Source organism: Triplophysa rosa, linkage group LG5, assembly GCF_024868665.1.
Source record: "Triplophysa rosa linkage group LG5, Trosa_1v2, whole genome shotgun sequence".
Classification (NCBI taxonomy): domain Eukaryota; kingdom Metazoa; phylum Chordata; class Actinopteri; order Cypriniformes; family Nemacheilidae; genus Triplophysa; species Triplophysa rosa.
In genome coordinates this window covers 20618630-20639343 of record NC_079894.1, presented here as the reverse complement: position 1 = coordinate 20639343, position 20714 = coordinate 20618630, and the positions used below count along the sequence as shown (strand labels likewise).

The window sequence follows — 20714 nt, the reverse complement described above, 5'->3', positions numbered from 1 at the left end:
TGCTCATTGATGTATTTAAATAATGTAATGCGAAATTGCATTGTTGTACTGTGGTACCCAGGCAGCGTTTCGATTGTATTTAGGCTTAAAAAATAGCAAATATTGTGTTAATCTGTAAAGATTATCTTGATAGACAAAACGTGTAAACATCATGAACATTTGTTAATCACAGATGTTATTTTTTGCGATCTTCCAAAAGTCTATGGGAAAAATGCATAGGCTTTCGGTCGAGGGAACCAGTGCGGCACTTCTGGGTTAGCCTACGAAAATACGCCATCTCTGAGCCACTCTATAGGCTTAAGGTTTAAGAAAAGTCGCAATGTGATTCACATTTGACTCTGTGCCACAATAACATAATTTATGTCTAATAAGACACATCAGATAGCATGTGCAATATTGTCGTGATTCTGCCTCATCTTATCATGGCTTTCTTGATCTTGTGGCAGAATCACGGCAGGATCCCTTGTTATATGTGGAGAGAGACGTTTTGGCGTGTGGGCCTTCCATATTCTCCCTCTCTCCGGTGTTGCGTCTTTTAGCCCCGCCCTCTCGTTCCCTCGTTAACTTCTCCTTAGTGTTTGATCCTTGTCACCTGCCCGTCACCCTCCCTGTGTTATCATCCCTCGTTTGTATTCCCCTATATTGACCTCGTGTCTCTTGTCTTGTGCTGATTCGTTTTGTTTCACTGCTGTTCCAAGTCTTAGTAAGTTTTCATGTATCATGCCTTCTTGTGTGTATTGAGTGTAGTCCTGTCTTAGTTTTATATAGTCTTTTTTTGAATATTCTGTCCGCTTGTTTTGTCCCCCACGTGGGAAGTTTTTGGTTTATGTTTTTATGTATTGTTAGTTCTGTTCCCATTTTGTCTCCCCATCGTGGGTGTTTGATTTGTGTTTTTTATTAAAAGTCTTTTGTCTCCGTCCACCGTTGTCTGCACCTGGGTCCTCCTTTGCGAAATCATGACAAATATGATTGGATTTCATTGTGAAACGTGACACTGCTGGCATTTTCATAACAGTATTATCATTATCTATGAGGAAAGTCCAGGCTGTGGTATTATTGACCTCACAGTCATATCAAATTGTAATGTTGAGACATGTTGCTGTACACATGTTTTGGTTAGATCATTAGTCTAACCTCATCTGCACTGTTTATTGTTTAGAGAATTCTTCAAATATCGTTTACCTAGAAAATCATCTGTTTTCTTAATTAAAGCGATAGTGTCACAGAACGTATAGACAGAACCCAATCGCAGACGGAAGAGTACAACAAAAAATGTTTTTATTTAAACAAAAAACACAAAACAAAATCCCACGAGGGGGAAAACAGGAAAAACTCGCTCACAAAACAAACACTCCGAGTCCTGACAGATACTTCACCCAAAAATGAAAATTCTGTCATCAATTACTCACCCTCTTGTTATTTCAAACCTGTATGACTTTCTTTCTTCTGCAGAACACAAAAGAAAATATTTTGAAGAAAGTTGATAACGGAACAGCGGTGGCAGCCATTGACTTCTGTTGTATGGACACAAAACCAATGCAAGTGAATGCTGCCATCGCTGTTCAGTCAACAAATTTTTTTTCAAAAAATCTTCTTTTGTGTTCGAAATAAACACAAAAGAAATAAACTCATACAGGTTTGACATGCCAAGAAAGTGATTAAATGATGACAGAATTTTCATTTTTGGGTGAACAATCACTAAAAGCATTCTTATTAAAAACACAGCTATGTTTTGGATGCAGTCCCCAGGCTTCCTTCTGACTTCTGTGAGTGAGTAGCATCAGCTAGACAGGCACAGACCAGCATTAATCAGCATTTTCGTGATCGTTTATGCAGATGCTCAGCTACGAATTCCAGTTCACTTTCCTAATACTGTTTGATGAACAACACAAACATATTTTTTAACCACTCCCTTTTATGCTGGAGTTATCTGGAGTCAGGGCATTACAGCATTCTGGGCTGAAAGAGACATTGTATCTGAAGATACTCTTTAAGAGAATCCTACACACTCAGAGAGAGAGAGAGAGCGAGAGAGTGTAAGGGTGTGACCATTAGATGTTATTAGTGTGGTGGATGCTAAAAGCTTTCACTGGAGACCAGATGCTGAGCATGTACCAGCATGTATGTGTAAGATGAATATTAGTAACCATGGAAACAGCAGAGATTAACCTACAAATGTGAAACCATAGTTACGATGCCAACAGGTCAACTGATAAATGGACTGAGAATGATAGAAGTGTGCGACTAACCGTGTGTATGTGTGTGGCCTTAGACCCAACAACAAAAGACTGCACAAAAATGCATGATACAAAGTATGGGAGCACAAAAAAATGAGGATGAGTACATTTATTAAAGACTTCAATTTTAAAATATTTAAATGTGAGTTACCTTTTCGATGCTATCTCAATACCCATAATGCATTTTTGAATGACAGCACTATGAAACAGCTCCTGTAGAAGAACATGGAGAACAATGTAAGCATTGTTTTGCATGATTTTCAGGAGAAATTCAATTTGAGAGTCTTATGCAGTATACTATCAAGCATTTGATCACCAGTGGTAAAAAAAATGCACCACCTCAGCATCTGTTAGAGGTTTGATGTTTTGTATGTGTGAGTATACAGTATGTGTTTGTGTGCATTCGTTCTCCAGCCCCCTCTGCTGGTCAAATGTTGTTTATATTGTAGCAGGCCTTTCAGAGCATTTTGTCATGATTCAGGTGGGGTATCCATAGCAACAGTAGACTTCCATCCATACTTTTTTTGAACAGGTTTGTTTTTGTTTTGACTTATTAGTCAAAGCTTGAGAGGTCTGACAGGAGCCGGTAGAGAGAACCCAGCAAACATTGGGACGTTTAATGACCATTTAAAAGGTGTCAGTCCGACACGTCATGGTTGAAAAATAACACAAAAATGACATATTATCATGGGCAAACGAAATACAGTGGTGTGCATTATAGCTGAGACTCACATGAACATTCACAGCTGGTTTTGTGACTAAGTCATTCCCTGTAAATGCTATTGAAGTTATAATATTAATGTGTATGTAACTTTGGAGACGGTCCCTAAATTCTCGACTATCGAACGTCCACAGTCAAACCAACTGTTTTGTAAATATGTACTTGCATAAGTTGACAAAACTAAATAAGACTTTAAAATAGTACAAAAACACATGCCTTCTAGTTCTTGTTCTTTTGCTTCACGTTGTTGTCGTTTTTTACGCTACATACGGATAGCTTCGTTTTGAAGCCGTATGTAAGAGGCATGATCACATTATGCGCATGTCATCACCTGCGCGCACTGCATGATGTCCGAGTAGCCTATGTCACAGTAATTAAATAAATAAAGTATTAAAAAGGAAATTTCCAAATGATTCCTGTAAAGTTTGTAACAGAACACTCCGAAGGCAGAAAGTTGAATCCGCGTCTTGTTTACATCATAGTGTTTTTGATTCGGTACTCAAGGAGGCCCCATGGTGGTGCAGGGGCCCTACGCAATTTGCGTAGTTTGCCTATAGGAATAATCAATTCAATTCAATTCAATTTTATTTATATAGCGCTTTTCACAATGTGCATTGTTCCAAAGCAGCTTTACAGGAGCAAATAAGAAAAACACAGAAAGGTAAAACACAGCACAGTGCATGGTGTTTATAGACCAAGCAAGATCATTATAATAAATAATATCTAATAAATAAATGAATAAATAAATAAATGCAGTCTCCCGGTGAGCAAGCCAACACTGCACTGCTCTGCTGTGGCGAGGAACCCAAACTCCAATGATGAATAATGGAGAAAAAAAACCTCGGGAGAAACCAGGCTCAGCCGGGAGGGCCAGATCTCCTCTGACGTGTCATAGCTGCACTCAGTGACCCCGACCAAAGCCACCGAGCAACGTCCACGAAGAACAGGGAGAGCCCACGAGCCGCGACCCAGGAAGCCCCACCCGCCGAAACCGTGCAGGTCCAACCCGGTCCATTCCGCGATCAACAACAGACAACAGAGGAACAACCAGGGAAAAGTAGTAATGGCATAATTAACTTTATTCCTCTGTTGTCCGACATCGACCACAAAACAAGACCAACCAGACCAGACCCACACAGTCCCAACAAATGAAACGCCCCGAACCACAACCAACAAGCCCCCCCACTCCCTACAACACCCACCCAGCTACCTCCAATCAAAGTCACTGAGTGCAGCCATAACTTCAAACTGCTGTCGTGTGATGTAAGTTTAGCATTAAATACCAAGTATTGTAAATTTAGCATTTATGTGACAGGTAGTCCGTCTTTGCTCTCGGTTGGGGATGGAATTGTCTGAGCTGGGCCGGCCAGATGGTCGCCTTTTTCTTGGGTGGTGATTAGGGATGTAAGATTCACTCAGCTCACGATGCGATGCGATCACGATTCTGATCTCACGATGCGATTTAGTCACGATTTACTCACGATTTATTTTAAAAAATGAGTTGAAACAAATTAGAAATGAACAACTTCCCTTGCATTATTTCTTAAATGCTTCACGTTTCTTTGTATATAAAATAATGTTTTATTTCAAATAACAAAATAAACTGCAATTTTATAACAAATTAATAATAGAAAAAGTCTCTTTAATATAAACAAACTAATACTGTTGTGCTTTTCTTGGATTTTTTTGCATTTAAGAAATATCAGCATCCACGTTTAGTTTGCAGTGAAAATAGCGGCCCCTGCTGTTCAAAAAATGTATGCGATTCAGTTCAAGCCTCAACCGATTGAATCGTTGCTCATTAAACCGATTTTCAACCGGCTCACGGTGAATCGTTACATCCCTAGTAGTGATGGAATTGCCTGGATGGAGCTGGATGTCATCAGTCCGCAGGCTCTCGCAGGAGATGGCACGAGATTTTCCGAATGTAGCTGGCGTAATCTCTAGTTGTGGGGCTGGATATGGACTTGGTTCATCTGGGCCCTGCGGAATCTCTCCTTACCTCGGATGGAATAATCGGCTGTTTATAAATAGCACAATATTATACATAGTTCATTTTGCAAGATGTAAACCACACTGGTGCAGAAGCACTTCCTGTTAATCCGTTTTTTATTTCACATATAATAATTAAGTCTTAAAGAAGTTTGTTTAACATCGGCACAACTCCGGACCACAATTTAGACAGGGCGCCCACAATACCTGTGTCCCTGGTCACTGGTGCCGCTAAAATAACTACTCTTCTCAGGATGTCTGTCTGTTCCCGTTTAATCACAGACGTTGTGCTATGTAACCTATTGCATGAGAAAGCAGGGCATCTTGAACTTGACGCTTCACAACTGGCCACCCAGTTTATCAAACCACCGTTGTCACGGTCCTGCCTTCTTGTTTCTGAATTTCTAGTCGTGTGGCAGGATCGGGACGGAGCCCTTAGGTTTTATGTAAGAAAGCCATGAGTTGTTTATGTTTTTTACATCTCATGTGCTTTCTCGTGTCTTGTCATTGGCCCCGCCCCTCTCGTTTCCTGTATTGCTTCCCTGCCGTGTCTAATGTTTCCCACCTGCCCTGTGTCATTATCCCTCGTTTGTCTTGCCTTTAAAATGCCCTCATGTGTCTTTGTCCTGTTGCTTGTGGATTGCGTTGTGTATGTATGTGTACCTTGTGCTTACCTGTGTATGTGCCTTGTCTTCTCGTGGTTCCCGTCCCTTGGCTTATCAATTGATTGTGGATTCCCTTGCCTTGTTTTGTGACGTTGTGTCGTAAGTTTGTTTTGTTATCTTCTAGTTTTGCCCCATGGGAAGTCTTTTGTTTGTATTCCTGTTTAGTTACCGTGTCCGTTTTTTCCCCATTGTGGGTTTTTTGGTTTCCTGTTTATCGTGTTTATTATTTAATAAAAGTCTTTGTTTACCCCTGCATTCCCGCTGCCTGCACTTGGGTTCTTCCACGCCAGTCCGTGACAACCGTGCCCTCACTCGTGCTGAGGTGTTTTATTTATTTCCATTTTTATTTACAATAAACGCATCACTGAAGCATAACATGACGCTTATGTTATGTCTGTTTCTGGTCATTTTCCCGCACATTTGATTATAAATGTGTTTTTTTAATTACCTATTTAAACCTCCTCAGTAGAAAGTTTAAAGTTAATCGCTAACTGAGAGATAAATCAGAGTTTAAAATAATGGAGCAACAGAATTAAAATGAATCTAGATTTATTGCAAAATTAAAACCTGGATCAAATGATATCTTAAATATAAACCTGATTATTTTTAAACAAGGTTTACAGTTTGGTGCAACGGAATTATTAAATAAACCTTGATTTAATCTAGATTTAAACCTAATCCTTGTTGGTGCAACCCACCCATACTGTTAAAAACTTAAACAGATAGTGCTTCTGTACCAGTGTTGTTTACGTCTTGAAAAATGGTTTATAGTAAATTAACATTAAAACCATGCAACAGATTTAACTTATATCTGTGTTCTTATATAAACAAAATAATAGAATTTTGAAAAAGTCATTTTTACACACATTAAATGTCAGTATTCATTCTTCATGTTGGTAAGTCGCAAAAACATACTTTTACAATAGTCAAAAAGCAGTAAAATGTTCAATAAGTGCTCAACACTATTGCCACATTTTGAGCAAATGTGAGCAAGCATTTTCAATCCATTTCTTTAGAAGTCACGTGTAATGCTCTCAGAGAGGATCGTGGCAGCAATGTGGGAAAGAGTTGACACAGCCCAAGGCTACAGTGCTCGGTATCAAACAGAATATACTCGGTTTAAAAGTGAGAACGCACACCCCAGCATGGAAAGCGCTGATATAGAGTTGTTACAGACGATGTAGAAAAGTCCTCAGCGTGAAAGCACAACGTGAGTCTGCTGTGCTCACAGATGCAGGATAAGCCTGGGATGGAGAAGAAAGCCAGTCTTAAGGCTAAAATACACTACAAGACTTTTGCCCAGATTTTCAGTCTGGACTTGTTGCAGAAAGTCTGTGCCAGTCTGTAGATTTGATCAGTTAGTGTGTTTCTGTCTGAAACTTTCAAAAAGTCTGCAAGTGTATGATGTCTAGTTTTAAAAAAATCTGTTCAGATTTTAAAATTCTTGTAGTGTATTCCAGCCATTAGGTGTAAACTGAGAAGTGTAAACTCTGTGGTGCTATCAAAACATTGCTCTGTTTATTGCAGCCCCCCGACCAGTCTAACAACACAACACGGTCACAACCAATGGTGTGAGTTTGGAGCTTGACTGTCCATGTAAAAGGAAACTGTCATTGCTTGACCAAATCTGTTTGTAGGTGGAATAACATTCTTTAATGTCTTGTATTCACATTCACTGTCTTGTTTCTCCACAGGTTTCTGATCGTTTTAGGATGTCTGATTTTGTCGATTTTAACAACATTCAGAGAACACGAGAAAGATTCTGCTCACTGGTTGGTTATTCTGGTAAGGTTGCTGTCCACAGCTAATCAATGTTTTATACGTGTGTGAGATTGAATGTTTTTTTTGAGAATTGTTCTTATTTCTCTCACTTATAGGAAACATTTACTATCTTTATATTTGGGGGCGAGTTTGCATTAAGGATATGGGCCGCTGGCTGCTGCTGTCGATATAAGGGCTGGAGGGGACGACTTAAATTTGCACGCAAACCCCTGTGTGTCCTGGGTGGGTAAAACGCCATGACACACTAAAGCACACTTCTATAAAAAATAATCACAGTGACCCAAAACGTTTTTGGACACTTGTATCACAAATTAAAAGTGTCTGAAATTCATTGCATTTGCTAGAAAATATACATTTTCTCAAAAAGTAACTCATTATATGACAAGTATACTGTAGTATAAAAAGTATATATCATGTTTGTCTTTTTAGAGGACAAAAATCATCCTAGAAAATGTGTCCTATTGTTTGACATAGCAAAAATGTTGAAAAAAATAATAACAATGAAGATAAATCTCTCTTCTGCTATTGTATATTATAAATATAAATAATATTAATAATATAAAAAACATATTATAACAGCTTGTTTTTCAAATTTCTACTGTTACACCATAGGACACATTTACGGTGTATTTGTCAACTACCCATATTTTAAACCTAACAAAATCATGAGATGCTTATCTTGACTAGTGTGTTGGTGCATTACTTAAAATAAATTAAATATTTTGTTATATAATGCAATAACATTTATACAAAAGTGTAGGTTAAGTGTCCAAATACAATAAGAAACCTATGCCCTATGGGTAATTTCTCTCTGTTCTCAGATATTTTTGTGTTGATCGCTTCCGTACCAGTGGTTGCTGTACGTAACCAGGGAAATGTGTTGGCCACGTCGCTGCGCAGTCTGCGTTTCCTGCAGATTCTTCGGATGCTGCGGATGGACCGCCGCGGAGGAACCTGGAAACTGCTGGGATCTGCAATATACACACACAGCAAGGTACACAACTCACAATGTAAGACACTGGCTTTTTTAAACATCTCTAAAATCAGAACAAAACATATTTTGATCTACGAGCATTTCCTACTTGAGTCAATCATGTCAAGCGTACCTCCCATACATACAAACACGCACCCCTCGTAAACTGCTGGGGTGGGCAAACACAATTCAAGACACACACAAATGCAAACACCCCTCTTTGGAAACTGCTGTGAACTGCAATATACAAACCCAAGGCACACGTGTAAGCACAAGCAATCCCATATCGGTGTAAAATGATGTTACAGGTCTCATAAGCAAAACTGCAGACCTATAACCGCTAAAGAAAACAAGTGTGGGACCAGCTAAAACTGGTTTCTGCTGTTTTTTTCATTACAACGTCTTTCTTTGCAGGAGCTGATAACAGCATGGTACATTGGATTCCTGTCATTGATCTTGGCTTCCTTCCTGGTGTACCTGGTTGAGAAGGATGACATTGCCACAAACCTAACAGACATTGACAACCCTTCCCCAACACCACCCCCACAGGACTTTGATACCTATGCAGACGCCCTCTGGTGGGGACTGGTAAGAAATAGGCACATAGTTCGAGTTAAAGGAAAAGTTCATCTCAAAATCAAAATTGTGTAATTTTTACTCACCCACATGGCGTTCAACATGTTTTAAGACCTCCCGGCGTCTTCGGAACACAAATAAAGATATTTTAGGGACATCCGAGACATTTCCAGGCCTGGTCATAGACATCATGGTTATAGTTGTTGTCAAGGTCCAGAAAAGTACTAAAGACATCGTTAAATTGGTCCATCAGCTCAGAGAATTTTTTGAAGCGATGGGAAAACTTTATGACAAAACAAAATAACGACTTTAATCGATATATTCTCCTCCGTCTTGTCAGTCTATGGTGCGCGTTCACAAGAGCACTTCGACGCATGCGCATTCGGTGGGGGCAGACGCTGGCGTTCTGACTGACAACCCGGAAGCGCAACTCTGTGTTTGCAAGCAGACGCAGGCTGTATGTAAGCTGATCTTTGCAAAATGTCTGATGATTTCAATATTGAGGAAGACTTGCACTTTTTTGCCCAACCGTACAAACCGAATGCGCATGCGTCGAAGTGCTCTCGTGAACGCGCACCATAGACTGACAAGACAGAGGAGAATATATAGAATAAAGTAAATCACACCATCAAGTGAAACAGTTGTGGATTTGTTAAAATGTAAAATAGAGTGTGATTCAATTGATTTGAATGAGTATGAGCAACGTCTTGACATTCACAATCTTGACAGTACACCCAAATGTTCATTTACATTTTTTTTCCATTCAGTTTTTGCTGTTTTTATTTTTTTTACAAAAAAGTAGTGCAAGCTTCAAAAAGACACAATGATAGAATCAGAAAAGGCTTTAAAAATGTGACACACTGTGTGTAAAATAGATCAAATGAAATCAAATTAATCAAAAATCAAAAATTTTTACTGAATATTTGATTAACAGCCGTCAACCAGATTGGACATTGTGTCATAACTCCTATTGCGTTGTATGGAACTAATAAAGTCATATGGGTTTTGAAAGGATAAATTAATCAATTACATTTTGGGGTGAACTACTGTATATCTTTACTACATTAACCAGCTTTACGTTAATATTAAAGACACAAAAAGTGAATTATTTATGGATGGAGGAAATGTGCTGATTAAATACTAATTCTATATAGTTCTAATAGTTCTATATTTTGTTGATATTATAAGAATGTATCTTGAAAAAGGAAGTCAATTAGATACAATGTATCTATTTTCATCAAATAGACACAGACATACCTTGTATCTAACTTCCTCTTACAAAATCTGTGTACCTATGTTATGATTTTTTATTATAATTCTGTTTTTATTTAGAAAAAAGAAAATAATAATGTATAGTGAACTATGTACCTATCTATAGTTGTATAGATCTACTCTCATCCATTTATATTAAAGCAAACTGAGTCAAACTGATAGGAGAGAGAAGAGACATGTACGCCAACGCCTTTAAAAAGCTCATTGTTTTCCAGGTTAAAGGGATTTTTCATCTAATTAAATTAATGACACATCCAAACGCAACAGCATTTGTGACATCTACAGCAGCTCATTTTTAATATGAGTTTGTAATGGTTTTTAAGTTATTTATTATTAGCATCATTAATAGCTTCATGCCCTGATTGCACTGATGGGATTTCACTTCTGTGTCAGATCACCCTGACAACTATTGGCTACGGTGACAAGACCCCAAAAACGTGGGCAGGGCGTCTTCTCGCCGGGACCTTTGCTCTTATTGGTGTGTCGTTTTTTGCTCTTCCAGCCGTGAGTACAGCTGTTTTCCTAAGTTGACATTGTTCCTATTGCAAGTGCTAACATTCTATCAGCATTTTTGCATCTGGTCATGAAGTGTGTGGTCATATCTAGGGTATTCTTGGTTCTGGGCTGGCTTTGAAAGTTCAGGAACAGCACAGACAGAAACACTTTGAAAAACGTAGACACCCAGCAGCTTCACTGATACAGGTAACCAGAAACATGGCAAGAAAATACAGCACAAACAGATCCTCAACAACAGACCGTCAACAATTGTTGGATTTTTTTTAATAACTAACACTTCGAATATAATGATTGTTATATAATGCATAAATACGAGCTATATTTGTGGCTTTTATACAAGCGTGGCTCCATATACCTTTAGGAGTCCATGTGCATTATGGGTAATTTGAATTCTCGTATTACTTTGTGCAGCTGTGGGAGTTTAATGTTGCATTTCACCATCATTCTGCCTCATTTCAGGCTTCATGGAGATATTATTCCACCAACCCAGTCAGAGACGATCTCATCGCCACATGGAGGTTCTATGAGACGGTGATTTCCCTGCCATGCTTCAGGTATCACACACACACACCTGCAGCACAACTCATATTTCATATGGAAATCTTAGATTTTATGCATCATTTCAGTTTAATTACATTTTAGTTGCTCATCCTTATGGTTTGGTGCCACACCCTTGTTATTTTGATGATGCACTTCACCAGTTTCATTCTCATTCATTTCCTTTATTTTTTTATCCATATGTTTGTGTTTGCATGCAGAGACAACGTCATCTAGAGGTCATCTAAAGGTTACAGTGAGGTACTCGAATGTGTGTGTGGACAATTCGCTGTTGCGTCATTGTTTAAAATCAAAACACGGACAGGAAATGAGTTTGAACTTATACCAGTATATATATGATATATGGGGATATATGAAAAGCACATGTAGAATTGACCTCCATTTCAGTCCATTGTAATGTGTAATGCTGTAATGTCTACAGTAATAGACTCAGCATTTGTATTAGTACTGTACTGTAATTTAATGTTAGTAATCCGTTAAAGAATACGTAAAAAAAACTGTTGCACTGCCATTCTATTATACTTTATCTAGTACATGAGATGTAGTAAAATATTTCAAACAAATATTACCGATGTTATATTTTATGTTTTACAATAAATGGACTGTAATGATTCATTTGGTATTAGTGAATGTTGCTTTTCAGAGGCCACATGTGTTTTTATTGTTATAAATGTGATGTGGTTAGAAAATTAAATGTGTTTTTCTACAGGAAGGATCCTCTTGAGGTGATGGCTAGGTACGTGTCTCTGTGTCTCTCTCTCTCTCTCTCTCTCTCTCTCTCTCTCACTCTCTCACATACACACATACACACACTCCTTCTATCTCTTGCTCATCACAAAGATTTACTGCATCTCTGAGAACTGTGAGATTAATGAATGTGTGAAATGTGTATCCCTAAATAACTCCTCATAACCACCACCATTAATTCAGTGCCAAAGGCGAGATGACCAGCAGAGCGTGCGTGCACGTGTGTGTGTGTGTGTGTGTGTGTGTGTGTGTGAGAGAGAGAGAGAGAGAGAGAGAGAGAGAGAGCTGAGAGGTCGTTTCTCAGTCCTGGGACATGCGGACAGTGGTTCTATATGTGATATAACAGAGACCATTAGAAAAGAGTGAATTATGGACCACTGATAGATGATGCTGTCAGAGCAGAGCGAGAAAATGTGTGCGTGAGAATGTAATGGATGGCTGGACATGTGACGTCAGTGTCGCCATGTGGAAAATGATGGGAAGTGTTAATAACCGCCTAAGAATGACAGTGATGGACTGTGTAAATAATAATCACGGGCAGCAGTTGTCCTTCACCTGGACGCTGGCCTGACACCACAATTATTAAAGTAAGAAAGATGTAGAGATCGACATGAGGAATAGAGGAGTATCTGAAATGAGAGCCGGGCTTGTTTGTACAACCCGTCCCGAGACCTGTAATCCATGTTTAGTCCAGATCAGAGCTCAGATTACACATTTATACTGCTAATGCCCCATTGCAAAAACACACACACACATATAAACAGACATTTACTTACATGCATATTTTGGTGAAAATGTGCAGTAGGTGGCTGGGAAAGTTGTAGCCTGACATTATCACTTACAGCGACCTACCAAAACAAGTCCAACATGGAAAAATAGACCCATAAACACACACACAGAGCATTACAAATCTCATAGACCTCCATTGTTTTTATCGTAGGCGAATAATATACTGTATCGTATAACCTGAACATAACCTGAACATAACCATCACAAGACATATATAGCCAAACCTGTACACACAGATATTACAGAGATAGTTAAAAAAAAAAGAAAATTCTGTCATCATTTAATCAACCGATTGACATTTCAGACCTGTATGACTTACTTTCTTCTCCAGAAAACAAAAGAAGATATTTAGAAGAATGTTGGGAGCCAAACAACGACGGTACCCATTGACTTCTATTGTGTGGACACAAAACCAATGCAAGTCAATGGGCAGGCTACCGCCGTTGTTCAGTTACCAACATTCTTTAAAATATCTCCATCAAAATTGATGTACATCAAAAAGCTACAAAAGTCCCAACTGAAGAAACTGCACCATACATACACACACACTCAAACATTGAAGTGAAAGTGCCATTGTTAACGTTATTGTGCGCCGTTTGTTTGTTCATCTATCTGTCGATTCTCTTCCTGTCTGTTCTCACGTTTTCTCTCCCTTCCAGTATGTCCGAAGGGCTCTTCTCTACAACGCACACACATAAACGCACACAAAACTACCTTTCAATGGCCGAAACCCTCTCAGACACAGTTTGAATCGACGGATAGTGTGTGTGGGAAAGTGTCGCGTCAGTAACTGTTTGGTAATCGTCTGTAATTGTGGAGCATTTTAATCTCTTAAAGATGTTTCAGCCTCTCTCACCGCTTCAATCTTCTTCTTTTCACTGTACTCAAGAGAGACTGTGTGTGCCGCAGTGCGTTGTCCCTCTCCCTATGTGTGTGTGTGTGTGTTTGTGGGGGTATTTGTGAGTCCGTCCGTCGGGACCCTTCACAGTAGAATGCCCTGCGTTGTTTCTTGGGAAGTGTTTGGTTACACCTGCAGGAAGAGTTTGTGTGTGGGTGCGTGTTTGTTTCTCTCACAGGCCTTTGAGATATTACGCATTAGAGAATGATGAGGACATACAAACGAAATTTGCTCAACTTCATCTGTTATTCTCTCTCTCTCTCTATTAGCCAGAAATTGAGTTTGTTGGATCGCGTGCGCTTATCAACTCCAAGGCCGTCGACGGTGAGGGCGCGCGCGATGATGCCAACTGCGAATCCTGAGAACGTGCCAGCGGAAGCGGCTGAGGAAAGTCCATCAAAAGAGGGGAAACCGGCAGGGTTTAGTAACAGAGAGAGATTCAGGACTGCTTTTAGAATGAAGGCCTACACCCTGAGACAAAGCTCTGAGGGTACTGACCGTTCTATAAAATATAAACAAAAACACACTCATTCCCTTACGCAAACATTTTCACATAACTCATGAAATGCAAATCATTTTGTGTTTGTCTTTGTAGATACAGGTGGTCTGCCTGACCGCACCCCTGAGGAGAAAGGTTTCCCGCCTGATATACTGATGGAGGACATGATTCCAACTCTCAAATTAGTAATAAGAGCAGTGCGGTAAACAAATATCAAATCATTTTCCACTAACCATAAATACTTAAAGGGATAGTTCACCCAGAAATTAAAATTCTGTCATTATTTACTCATCTTCATGTTGTTCCAAACCCCGTACGACTGACTTTAAACACAAACTAAATTTAACAAATTAAACACAAAAAGCTAAATCTAATGGACTGAAAGCCAAGGTCACCATTCACGGCTCTCCTGTTTTTGCCAATTGGTTGATGTCCTCAGGACAACATATTTATAAATAAAACCTAAACCCACACCAAACCCCAACCCTAACCATAACTTACCCCTAAAATCAGAGGGAAATGATAAGTGAAAAACAATGGTCTAGAACAGTGGTTCTCAAACTTTTTTGTTGTAAGGCCCCGTTTGTGTAGAGTGCATTGCTTTGCGGCCCCCCAAATAAAGACATATAATCTTAAACTTAAAATTTTAATTAAACCAAGAAAATATTCAGTTAAACAATGGTAAAACATTAATTCTTTTGGTTGGGGGCGTCGTTTTTCTGATGTTTGATTGCACAAAATTTATGATAAATATCTATATTTCTAAAATGCCAGAAAATCTGTGGCCCCCTGGAACCATCTTGGTGGCCCCCCAGGAGGCCACGGCCCCCAGTTTGAGAACCACTGGTCTAGAAGCACCTAATCCTGGTTGGAAGATTAAACTTAAAATAAACTGTAAACTTATTTCTGAAATCTGATTGGTTGATTTAAATGTTGTCCCAGGGTCAACATGATGTTGTCCTAAGGATATCAACCATTCACTTTCATTTTTCCCCATACAATGAAAGTGAATGGTGACCGAGACTATCAGTCATTAATATTCTTTTTAAAATCTCTACAGAGTAAAGAAAGACACAAGGGGTTTGGAACAAGATGAAGGTGAATAAATGCAAGAATTTTTGTAGATGAGTCTTAACTGATACTGGAGAATCATTTGTGTTTGTAATGTGTGTTTAAGGATTATAATGTTCCTGTTGAATAAGAAGCGTTTTAAGGAGACTCTGAGGCCATATGATGTGAAGGATGTGATTGAGCAGTATTCTGCAGGACATCTGGACATGCTCACCAGAATCAAATATCTACAGACACGGTATCACACAAGCACACACATGCATGGTTGTCAAATAAATATTATAGAAAATGTTCACATACTATTTTAAATATATGTGACCCTGAACGAGGAAATAAGGAGCATTAAAGCTTAATTTTAACCATTAATTTCATTATGATTTGGCCTTACTCAGTCAATAAATAAAGTATGAAGGTTATATTTCCACTGAATGTTTTTTAAATTATGTAGGATGATTTTATGTAGAAAACAGTAAATCACAAAAAAATAACTTCAGTTGTGTTTTTACAGGCAGGGTCACATTAAAAACGTACATTAAAAAATAAAACACTCTTTCATAACTGGGACGCATATGTGTAAAGAGTTATAAATAGTTGACCTTTACATTTTATAATGATGTGTTCTTTTTATTTAATGTTTTATGTGGAATAGTCAAGTTAAATAGTTTCCTGTACTACTTGAATTTTTTTTTCTTATTTACTTTCAGAATAGATCTGATTCTGACACCTGGACCACCTCTTACTCCAAAACACAAGAAACCCCAAAAAGGACCATTTCCATACTCCAACCAACAGTCACCCAGGTAACATCACACCTGCCAACAATGGAAAATCACATTATCTAGTCAGATGTTTGTAGTCATATTTTGTAGAATATTATCTAATATCTAATATTATTATTTAAAGCTCTAGTTTATTTAACGAAAAACCTCAGACAGGGAAAAGCCTTTGACACCTTCTAGAAAATGCAAGCGTTAAACACACTGTGAATCCACCTACAGCATAACTCAGTTTTATTATTTTTCATTATTTTACAGAGTTTTATTTAAAGATGAAGTGTCAATTCTCATGAAGCGTCATTAGTTATACCAAATAGAACAGATCTGCCAACAAACAGTTGCTATGTTTTGATAGTCTATTTTTTCACTGCCTGCATTAAACTGTAAATATCTATCAAAAGAACTTTTCTGTATACTTTCCCTCTGTCTTTCTACCTCAGACATGAGTCATATCTTGCCAAAGCAGGCCTGCCAGATGCCGAAGACCAAAGCATGATGGGTAGATTTGTGCGGGTCGAGAGACAGGTATGGCAGTATTTTTATCCACTTGTTGTGAGGCATTATTAACGTTAATTGGCCGTGACACAACCTTCTTGTGACTACGATCACAGGTGGAAGACATGGAGAAGAAACTAGATTTCCTGGTGGATATGCATATGCAACATGACCTCACAGGCCCCGCCCACATGACCATGGAACGCTGCGAACCCACTCTGACTGTCAGTGTTGCGGGAGACCGTGTGTACTGCAGCTACGGCCCACCAATACACAACACACCATATTACACACACTCGAACACACAACCCCAGAGACCCACTGTCCTGCCTATTAGCCCACTGCCAAGCCAATCCCCGTCCTCCAACGTCAGCCAATCAGGAGGCCGAAGGGTGGGCACTCCGCTGTCCCTGCTGTCGGTCACTCACGAGGAGTTGGAACGTTCGCCCAGCGGGTTCAGCATCTCTGCGGAGAAAGAGGAGGTCAAGGGCAGGCCCTCTGGATTACCGGTGGGGTCGAGCTGGGGTCACGACTGCCAATATTTGGCCGAGGGAGAAACGGATACGGACACTGACCCTTTTACCCCCAGCGGAACTGTTCCGCCCTCGTCCACCGGAGACGGGTTCCACTCCGATGGAGCGTGGGGAACCCCACCTTAAAGACACATACACGCACAAACACGGCCACACACGCTCTTTATAAAGACTTTGTACAGCGAACCCCGACACGTAATTTACAAACGCGCGGACGTACTACTAATCATATCTAAATATGTATCCACTTCACGCTTTACCCCTGCAAAGCAAAGAGCACTGCATGGAATGCATGCGTTTTATCTCTAGTAGACGCTGCCTTCAGCAGACCGAGACGTGTGATTATATTTGACTGGAAACCTTAGAGAGGAGAAAAACAACAGATGCTATGCCATTTTTGTAAACATTTATTTTTCTATTTACACATGTTTTCATATGCATGGAATGCATGACATCCACAGAGCAGCTAAATGTATTGACGTCTACTCTGGTTTGCACTTGCTTTCATTTCTAAAACTTCAGTTCGAGGAGAAACCTCACAAGCTTCTTTTTCTGCACCTCTGGGCTTGTTTTTGCTTTTTTTCTAGGGTTGAGATTCCAGAAACCGTTTTACAGGCACGCAGCTCACGCCCCGGTCGGTGTGAACTGCAAGAGCACACTCACATTTTTGCTGAATTAAGATGTTATGTCAAATCACCACTAGCAGTTTAAGGACCAAAAACCTAAGCCAAGATTCCACTCGTCCTCAGTTAGGAATTCCTCAAGGAAAACAGTGTTTGGCCTTAATCCAACCGATAAGCACATAATTTCTGTGAGTGGCACATAAAACTGCCTGCTTGAAGAGTATTGCCACAGCATCATGGGACCTATGTTCCCATGGTAACCACAGCTTCTCAAAAGTCACCCTACATTTAATACATAAAACACGTGTAGTTGCTTACACTGCAAAACATTTATTTCCTATTTTTTATTTAGATTTCCAGCACAAATATCTAAAAGTTATTATATCAAGATAAACTTACTTGACAAACAAAATGACATGCAGTAAGATAAAGATTTTTTTTCTAAAAACATTATCAAAATTCAAGAATATATGCTTTGAATTTGTTTCCGCGCACTTTTTTTTCAATTAAATTAAGTGAATTTATGCTTCAAACATGAAAATATCTGCCATTGGTGTAAAAAAGTAAACTTGCATTAAAAAACAATAATAAAGCATAAGTTAATGTATGTGTAAAACAATGAAAGAATATCTGCCAAAAAGTAAAATCTTGAATTAAGCGGATAATAAAGAAGTTAAACTTAATTCAGGTTTATTTTTATACACCATTGGTAGTTAAATTTTCTTGTTTTAAGCCAAACAAAATCACTTTTTGTTTTTTAGAAAACAAGTCTTAATAAACTGTATATTCTCATAATTTGCTTCAAGTAAATGTATCTTGATTTAATCATTTAACTGGAGTTTAATCATTTAATCATTTAACTAATTCAACTGGAGAACAAGACAAAAATATTAAGAAGGAATGATTTCACAACGTAGAGCTTATAATCTTAATTTTCAACCAGTCACACTTTACTTCCATGAGGTTTTATGTTCAACAGGTCCCTTACAGCAGATCTGCATATATTTCAAATCAAATGTGAGTGTTTCATCCTGTACGTGTAATCTAGTGTGTAACGTCAGCTCTTCCCACGAATTATGAGTTCTGTTACCCATTTCTAAATCTCTCCCTTTAATGTTTTCTTCCCACAATCAACAATGCCTAAATTCATCCAGTTCTCTGATCAGAAAACATACGTTGTGCTGCATTGAGTATAGATCAACTGAGGAATCAGAGGACCAAACAAACATTTTTGTCTGTGTCAAGTAGTGTTACGTAATTGTGAAACTGGTTGTGTAGATCCATTCAATGTTACATCACTGTCAATTTCTCATCTCACTCACCTGAAGAAGTAATTCCTGACTCCTGGGACTTGATTCTCAACAAAAAATCTGTAAGAAATAAATGCAACCTTCATTTTTGGAATCAAAAGATATAAGTGCTCTCTTTTTAAAGAAGTGACTTTTAATGAATTCAGAGAAAAAAGAGAGAACGAAAGCCATAATAGAAAAATGTACAATTATTCTTAGTCCTATTTACATGTATCTAGCATTTATTTAATAGTCAGTTTTGGCTATAGATTTAAGAACAGTCTAAACCCTGGTATACAATTTCTCTTAGACTACTGCTGTCTATCACAATCTCAGTCTAACAAAACTGCCTATACCTCAGGCTAAACACAATTTCCCAGAACCTGCTATCTGAAACTGATAACTGCTGTCTGATTTTCCTCATGACTAATGGCCGATGTCTCTGATCTCAGACCACTGAGACACACTGCTGTTTATTGTTTGTGCCTTGGTCTTTAAAAGCAGCAGTCCCTCACAACCGCTGGCATCTTCTCGTGCTCTTTAGCATTTGTCCAAACTGCCATTACTTTGCTTTTTAGGCCATCCATAATCCTTTCACTCTTAGTGGTACAGTATAAACTTTGCTTTCGTTCCTTTTACTAGTACTGATTTTCCTTTTTGAGACCCAACAAATAATGTTTCGTTTCTTCTTGGTTTCAGAAGAAATGATTTCACACTAGTGGCCTTCTAAGCTCTTATATTCGTTCCAGTTTTTTAATAATAATCTTTATTTACATTCTGGCTGAGGCCAGTTTTAAGGGTTTCATTTGATGAATTAATATGCAAATGTTATGACTAACTTGATTTGTTTTGTTAAATCTTCAAATTGCACCAGTTAGTAATAAAGATATGTTCAAAGAAGAATCAAGATATGTTCTGGTTTCATTATAAATCAATAAAATGACTTTAAACACAAAATGAACATTTGAACGTGTGTGTTTCAAAGCTCGGAACTAGGAGTGCCAAACGATTAAATGCGTTTAATCGCATCCAGAATAAATGTTTGTGTTTACATAATACATGTCCGTGTACTGTGTATATTAATTTTGTATTTATAAAAACATACACATACATGTTTATATTTAGGAAATATTTAGATGTATTTATTTGTATTTACCAATAATGTAAATTATATAAACGTTTATTCATTTTTATGTTTTTGTAAATATTTGCATGTAAAGTATGTGTTCATAAATACAAAATTAATATACACAGTACACAGATATATTATTATGTAAACACAAACTTTTATTCTGGATGCAATTAATTGCAATGAATCGTTTAGCAGCCCTACTCAGAACACGGGGTTGTGCATGAAAACAGCGCATCAGATCATCCACTGTTCACCAAATAGCCTACACTGAGTTCAGAGTTCAGTGGTGCCATGCTAACCAAGTACAGATGAAAATTTCAGGAAGAACACAAGTAAAGGGGTTGTTGTGGGAATGGCCCATTACCTAGTTCTTGGTTGCCATGACAACAGGGTTTTCCAGGCCTTGTGTTGTCCCAGAATCCATACCCTGCCAACAGAACAGAGTGCATTAGAGGCAAAGATACATGAAAGCATACACAACATGACATTTATATTAAGAGTTAAGTATGCACAAGTGACAATTTTGTCACTTTGTCTATATTGGTGATGAGGGAATGCAAAAACAGAAAA

The 20714-nt window shown here is 38.5% G+C and overlaps 1 protein-coding gene across 1 annotated transcript in view; it reads left to right on the top strand.

Moving 5' to 3' along the window:
• kcnq3 (potassium voltage-gated channel, KQT-like subfamily, member 3) overlaps positions 1 to 19960 on the top strand; it is a 37145-nt gene extending 17185 nt beyond the window's left edge. Inside the window, exons 3-16 of the mRNA XM_057333459.1 lie at positions 7310 to 7400; positions 7493 to 7619; positions 8219 to 8391; positions 8785 to 8958; positions 10612 to 10722; positions 10825 to 10920; positions 11194 to 11288; positions 12002 to 12028; positions 13996 to 14216; positions 14322 to 14427; positions 15403 to 15534; positions 16001 to 16096; positions 16513 to 16597; positions 16684 to 19960. Of these exons, the coding sequence (XP_057189442.1) occupies positions 7310 to 7400; positions 7493 to 7619; positions 8219 to 8391; positions 8785 to 8958; positions 10612 to 10722; positions 10825 to 10920; positions 11194 to 11288; positions 12002 to 12028; positions 13996 to 14216; positions 14322 to 14427; positions 15403 to 15534; positions 16001 to 16096; positions 16513 to 16597; positions 16684 to 17226 (2077 nt within the window). The 3' untranslated portion in view covers positions 17227 to 19960. The remainder of the gene's footprint in view (positions 1 to 7309; positions 7401 to 7492; positions 7620 to 8218; positions 8392 to 8784; positions 8959 to 10611; positions 10723 to 10824; positions 10921 to 11193; positions 11289 to 12001; positions 12029 to 13995; positions 14217 to 14321; positions 14428 to 15402; positions 15535 to 16000; positions 16097 to 16512; positions 16598 to 16683) is intronic.
• Positions 19961 to 20714: the final 754 nt, after the last annotated feature.